Source organism: Perognathus longimembris, chromosome 23 (assembly GCF_023159225.1).
Source record: "Perognathus longimembris pacificus isolate PPM17 chromosome 23, ASM2315922v1, whole genome shotgun sequence".
Classification (NCBI taxonomy): Eukaryota; Metazoa; Chordata; class Mammalia; order Rodentia; family Heteromyidae; genus Perognathus; species Perognathus longimembris.
Window position 1 is genome coordinate 5,829,647 of NC_063183.1, and position 7,135 is coordinate 5,836,781.

General features: G+C 45.1%; 1 protein-coding gene across 1 annotated transcript; it reads left to right on the forward strand.

Annotated features, from left to right (window-relative positions):
* Nucleotides 1–832: 832 nt before the first annotated feature.
* LOC125340684 (40S ribosomal protein S29-like) lies at nucleotides 833–1,006 on the forward strand. The gene has a single exon (XM_048332447.1). The coding sequence runs from the start codon at nucleotides 836–838 to the stop codon at nucleotides 1,004–1,006; it is 171 nt and encodes a 56-aa protein (XP_048188404.1). The 5' UTR covers nucleotides 833–835.
* The last annotated feature ends 6,129 nt before the right edge of the window (nucleotides 1,007–7,135 follow it).

Here is a 7,135-nt window from a genome sequence, read left to right on the forward strand (position 1 = left end):
TCTTAGATCTTTTACCTTTCCTGTCGCTATTGTAAATGGGGTCACTTCATCCTCTAAGTGGCTGGTGTTGTTATTAATGGCGAAGCTATTGATTTCTTTATTTTAATTTTGGATCCAGCTAACTAAGGGAAAATGTTGTTTGTTTTGCAACAGAGACTCTTGGGGTTTTCCAAGTATAAACTAATTACCATTTGCAAATTCGTTTTACCTCCCCAGTTCTGTTTTCTAGAAATCACCAAAGCGCCAGTGCTTCAGTCCTACACCTTCAGTAAGGAGGAAAAGGAGATAGTTTTGTACATGTACAATTTTGTACACATACAATTTTGCACAAAAACATACATTCTTGCGCCGGTTGTCCCCATTTTTTGTATACTATACAAATACCCCCATCACTTTTCCAGCCTCAGCTCAAATGTCATTTCCTCCGGAAGCTTTCCTTGACTTCTTGGCCAAGCACATCCGGACCACACCCTCCACCCCACACACGGTGTCATTATGTACTTTCGGAGGATATGTGAGTCCAATGGACATCCCCAGAGCTCTAAGAAGGAATGCATTGCTCCACTTCCATCTCCCTCTTTGATTTCCTCCTTTTATTAAATACAGTTAGAAGCCCAGTCACTGGTGGCTCACACCTGTAATCCTAGCTATTCGGAAGGCTGAGATTTGAGGATCAAAGTTTAAAGCCTGCCCAGGCAGAAAAACCCATGAGACCTTTATCTCCAGTGAACCATCAGAAAGCCAGAAGTGAAGCTGTGGCTCAAATGGTAGAGTGCTAGCTTTGAGCCAAAAAGCTCAGGGACGCCTTTTTCCTCATTGGACTCATAGAAATAAGATGGGTCACCAGCAGCTCTACTGGAGTCACCCCCCAAAATTCGGCCAGGATTCTTGCTCTTGCCACAGGTGCTCTAACTGTCACAGTCTGATCCAGAAGTACAGGCTCAACATGTGCCAACAGTGTTTTCACCAGTATGCCAAGGGTATTAGCTTCATTAAAGTGGACTGAGCGATCTTCCTTGAATGGAATACCTAAGACATTAAATCCAGTGAAAGACTCTGATTGTACATAAAATAAAAGGGGCTGGGAACATGGCTTTAATGGTAGAGTGCTCACCTAGCATGCATGAAGTTCTAGGTTTAAGTCCTTAGTACCAGCCAAACAGAAAAAGACAGAAGTAGCACTGTGACTCAAGTGGTAGAGCCCTAGCTTTGAGCAAAAGAAGCTCAGGAACAGTGCCTGGGCCCTGAGTTCTAGCCCCAGGACTGGCAAAAAAAAAAATCAACTTATGAAAAAAAAAAAAAATCTCAGGGACAGAGCCCTGGTTCAAACAGGACCAGCACACACACACACACACACACACACACACACACACACACACACACACAAATAAATATACAGTTAGAAGAACCTGAAGATGAAGGGTCACTATCCTCTAGCAGGAAGGGATATATGAACAAAAGGAGGTGTTGTTGTTGTTGTTTGAGCTGGTACTATGGCTTGAACTCAGGGCCTTGGTGCTGTCCCTTAGATTTTTCACTGGAGGCTGGTGCTCCACTACTTAAGTCATACCTCTACTTCCTCTTTTTGTTGTTAGTAATTGGAGACAGGAGTTTCACAGACTTTCCAGCTTTCCAGTGTGAGGCCCTGAGGTCAAGCCCCACTACTAACACAAATAAATAAATAATGGGAAGCCCTATCAAAAAACTAATCTGGGGGCTAGTGGCTCTCATCTGTAATCCTAGCTACTCAAAAGGCTGAGGTCTGAAGATCATAGTTCAAAGCCAGCCCTGACAGGGAAGTCTGTGACATTTTTATCTCCATTTAACCACCTGAAAACTGGAAGTGACACTGTGGCTCAAAGTGGTAGAGCACTAGCTTTAAGCAAAAGCACTCAGGGACAGCACCCAGGCCCTGAGCTCAAGCCTCAGTATCAGCTCAAACAAGCTGGTGACCCCATGACCAAAACAAGCCAACAAAAACTATAAAGACTGAGTGCTAGGCATCACCAGTGCCTGTAATCCTAGCTACTCAGGAAGCTGAAATGCAAGGATCACTGTGTGAAGCTAGTCCGGACAGCAAAGTCCAGGAGACTCTTCAATTAATCAGCAAAATGCCAGAAGTAGAGCTGTGTCCCAAGTGGTAGAGTGCCAGCTTTGAATGGAAAAAGCCAAGAGAGAGCTCAAGGCCCTGAGAGAGAGAAAGAGAGAGAGAGAAATGGAAGGGAGAGAAGCAGACAGAAAGAGGCAGAGAGACAGAGAGAAGGATCTTTCAAAAATTACTCTGCCATTCAGTGCCCTCAGGTGGTTTATAGCCCCTTATTCTGGTGTAACACTGAAGGAGCCTGTGGCCGGTTCCTTGCTACCTGGGGGAGGAAGAGGCTCTTGACACAACAACAGGATAATTCCTCAGTGATGAGAAGTGAATCCCTTCCTCCACCCCTCCCCCAATACGTTCTAGTTATTTCCACTTCTTTATTTGTAACTGCAGGTTCACATTGTCTGTTCTCTTCCCTGCTGGGTTTGTGGTTCTTATATTTCTGAATCCTAAGAGCTAATTTTGTATTACAGACATTACCCTTGATCTGCCCTTTGTATTACATGCTTTAAAAATAGTTTGCCACGTGTCTTTATCTTGTTTATAGACACTTATGCTGGGCAGTCACTTTTTAATTTTTTATAGTCAAAACTTATGATCTTCAAACTTGGTTATTCACCTGGAAAGGCCTTTCCCATTCACATTATTTTTTAATCATTCACATTTTATTCTAATTCTTTGCGGGTTTTATTTTCAGCTTTGAAATCTCTGATCCATCCATTGTATTGTGGGCTTTAAGCTTTGTAGTTTCCCAAAGAAGCCCATCTTTCCTGTCATTAACTTGCAATGTCCTTATGCCAGGCATTAAGCTCAGTACTACCTATTTACAGGTAGCAGCTAGCCATGAGACCAAGAACCTATATGGAGGACCATATCACAAGGTCTCTAAGAGGAAATATAATGAAAACTCCCCTTAGCTGGGTACTGGTGGCTCGCACCTGTCATTCTAGCTACTCAGGTGGCTCACATCTGTCATCCTAGCTACTCAGAAGGCTCACACCTATCATCCTAACTACTGAGAAGGCTGAGATCAGGGCTGGGAATGTGGCTTGGTGGTAGAGTGCTTGCCTAGCGTGCATGAAGCCCTAGGTTCAATTCCTGAGCACCACTTAAACAGAAAAGGCCAGAAGTGGCACTGTGGCTCAAGAGGTAGAGTGCTAGCTTTGAGCAAAAAGAAGCCAGGGACAGTGCTCAGGCCCTGAGTCCAAGCCCCCAGGACTGGCAAAAAAAAAAAGGCTGAGATCTGAGGATCATGGTTCAAAGCCAGCCCAGGCAAGAAAGTCTGTGAGACTTTTAATCTTCAATTAACCACCAAAAAGCCAGAAGTAGAGCTATAGCTCAAGTGGTAGAGTGCTAGCCTTGAGTTAAAAAAAAAAAAAAAAAGTTCAGGAACAGCACCCAGGCCCTGAGTTTAAGTCCCAAGACCAGCAAAAAAAAAAAAAAAAAAAAAAAAAAAAACAACCAAAAAGGCCAACTTCCTGACTAACAGGTGACTTCATCCCTGTATACTGGACCTAGGGACAGCAATGTTTCATAGACATCTCCATAAGTACTTACACTCTAAAGGCCAATGCTGTGTTCAAATGCTAGGGAAACCCCACTTCCAATCTATCGAAAGGGTTTTTGTCACAGATCCTTAAACTGTCTTTGCCTGGCATCTGGTCTTCAATTTGTATTTGCCAGTGTTCTAAGCAGTTCTCTCCAGTCACTTTGCAGTCAGCTTAGGTTCCAGGAAAGACAGAACTGGTTAATAATGTCTTTACAAGAGACTCAAGCTACCCCTAAGGAACAGCAGAGTTTGGCAAGGCACAGCACCCCCAAATTATAGGACAATTGCCTAGCATGAATCTGGCTGCACCCTGGAGCAGGATTCAAGTCATGGGAACCAGTTTAGCCTCGAGGGACAACACAGTGACTAAGATAAAGACCTGTTGAGTCCCACAACTGAAAATAGGACTCTTCAAACTAGGCACACCTTTGTTATATGTCCTTTATTTTTTCCTCTACTAAAACTTAATGCCCACATGTAAGCCCCCCCAAGACCTATGAAGATAAGATGGAAGGACCACTTAACTCTGGAGGCTGAAATCTGAGGATCTTAGTTATGGAAGCCAAAAGACAAATCTGAGAGATGCTTATCTTCAGCATTAATTATTATTATTAATTATTAATCAGCAAAAAGCTGGAATCAGAAGTGTGGCTCAAATGGTTGCAAGGCCCTGAGTTCAAGTCCCAGTCCCAGCAGTATACACACACACACACACTCTCTCTCTCTCTCTCTCTCTCTCTCTCTCTCTCTCTCTCTCTCTCTCTCTCTCTCTCTCTCTCTCCCTCCTTTCTTAGACACAGTCCTTTCCTGATAAACTCTCCTTATCACTTTCACTGTGTTTGGTCAGATGAAGGTGTGGCTGTGTGGCTCTGTAACAGACTCTGTCCCCAAGGGGCGCTAGAGGAGGCTGTGTGGAGGGAGGCTAGAGGAGGAGGGAGACCAGTCCCTCAGATTCTTTTCTTTACTCTTATTTTGCCAGTCCTGGGTCTTGGACTCAGGTCCTGAGCACTGTCCCCTGGCTTCTTTTTGCTCAAGGCTAGTACTCTACCACTTGAGCCACAGCGCCACTTCTGGCTTTTTCTATGTGTGTGGTGCTGAGGAATCGAACACAGGGCTTCATGTATAGGAGGCAAGCACTTTACCACTAGGCCTTTTCCCCATCCCTCCGACTCTTGTGCCCTGGGGTAGTGGTGACATCACTGCCTTTGGCCCTCTCACCACTTCCTCCTCCCCTCCCCTAACTCATCCCACAGAAACACATTCTAAAACAGTAAGCTCGCTCTCCAGTGCTGCCCTCAGAACCCACTCCCCACTATCCTTTTCCTCTTCCAGTCACACTGTTATTTTAGATTCTCCAGAACGTTCAGATTGAGCAGGAGGAGGGCACTTCCAGGCCCCCAAGGGCCACTCACCACCCAAGCCACCACCCATCAGCATCCAGAGAGGATTCCTAGCCCCCTCTCTCACCCTTCCTCCACCCCCCTCCCTCCTACCCAACCAGAAGAACATTTGGACCTGGTGACAGAGTCCCCTGAGCCGTCAAGGGCACAGGCTCGGGTGGCAGAGGTAGATCTCTTGCTGGCAATACATGGGGAAGGGGTTCTACTTGTTTGGCATAGGCCCCAAGGGCAGACTTAAAGGCAAGAGAAAAAGACAGGTGCCTGCAGCTGCCATGATAGGTAGTGAGTTCGCTGTACTGGCTTTAATCTCCTATAAATACATACCACTCCAGGTCACTTTGTCAGCCAAATCATTTGCAACAAGTTCATCTAAACTGGCAAAACTGCCAGGCTGCACTGATTCACGTCTGTCATCCTAGCTGCTCAGGAAGCTGAGATCTGAGGATCATGGTTCAAAGCCAACCCCAAGGGCTGGGAATATGGTCTAATGGTAAAGTCTCACCTCGTATACATGAAGCCCTGGGTTCGATGCCTCAGCACCACATATATAGAAAAAGCTGGAAGTGGCGCTGTGGCTCAAGTGGTAGAGTACTAGCCTTGAGCAAAAAGAAGCCAGGGACAGTGCTCAGGCCCTGAGTTCAAGCCCCAGGACTGGCAAAAAAAAACAAAACAAAGGGCTGGGGATATAGCCTAGTGGCAAGAGTGCCTGCCTCGGATACACGAGGCCCTAGGTTCGATTCCCCAGCACCACATATACAGAAAACGGCCAGAAGCGGCGCTGTGGCTCAAGTGGCGGAGTGCTAGCCTTGAGCGGGAAGAAGCCAGGGACAGTGCTCAGGCCCGGAGTCCAAGGCCCAGGACTGGCCAAAAAAACAAAACAAAACAAAGCCAACCCCAAACAGAAACATCCCAGATACTCTTCTCTCCAATTAACTACCAGAAAAAGGCAGAAGTAGACGTGTGGCTCAAGTGATAGAAAGCCAGCTTTGTGCAAAAATGTACAGGAACAACACCCAGGCCCTCAGTTCAAGCTCCAGTGCTGGAACAAATAATAATAATAATAATAAACAAAATTGCGTACCCCCCACCCATCCCTCTTCCTTGCTCCACATTCAACTCCTTTATATTTTATTCTATTTTTGTGCTGGTCTTGGGGTACTGTCCTTGAGGTGTTTTTTTTGTTTTTGTTTTTGTTTACTCGAGGCGGTGCTCTACCACTTGAGCCACAGCTCTAGTTCTGGCTTTTTGGTGGCCAATTGGAAAAAAGAATATCATGGACTTTCTTGCCCAGGCTGGCTTTGAACCGTGATCCGCAGATCTCAACCTCCTGAGTAACCAGGATTACAGGCATGAGCCACCAGTGCCCAGCTTTCTTCTCATATATTTTTATTTATTTATCTTATTGATTAGCTATCTCTCACTACCAGATTCTAAGCTCCCCAAGGGCAGGGACTTGCATCTGTTCTGCTCATTTCTGAATGTGCCCAGCAGAGGGGCACTGTGAGTGTCACTTTCCCATTTCCAGGCTAGAAAAATGGAAATTCACAGAGATCAAATAGTTGGCTTTAAGAGCAGCCCTAAGTTTCGAGGCCTAGGCATTTTGAACCCTTAGCCTACATTGTGGTTACAAAATGCTTATTGCAGCATCCAATGTTACTGAAGAAGGCTGGAAACAACCTGATTTCCCATCAATAGGGGAGTAGTTAAATAAATTTCAACTTTAGGCATTCTGTAATAGCCTATAAAAGCAGTCTACAAGTGAATTAAATGGATCTATACATGCTTATATGGAATCATCTCTGAGATTGGTAAATGAAAATTTAAGAAGCCAAAAGATGCATTGGTAAGGTGATCTTCTCTGTGGAGGTAAATAGAGAGACAAACAGTAGCTGTTTGCTCAAAGGTTGGATTGCAGAGAACTGTTCTAGAAGGAGACTCTAGAATGTGGTGACAAGGCAAAGGTGAGTATGAATCTCTACTAGAAAGAGAGAGACCTGCGTATTCCATTTAGAACTGCTAAATGGAATACAAAGCTTCTCCATAGTTCAAAGCTCAAGCCAGGCATTGATATTCTCATGCTTGTAATCCTAG

What these genes read in the sequence shown, in the direction of transcription:
- LOC125340684 (XM_048332447.1), top strand. Translation starts at nt 836, where the DNA reads ATGGGTCACCAGCAGCTCTACTGGAGTCACCCCCCAAAATTCGGCCAG.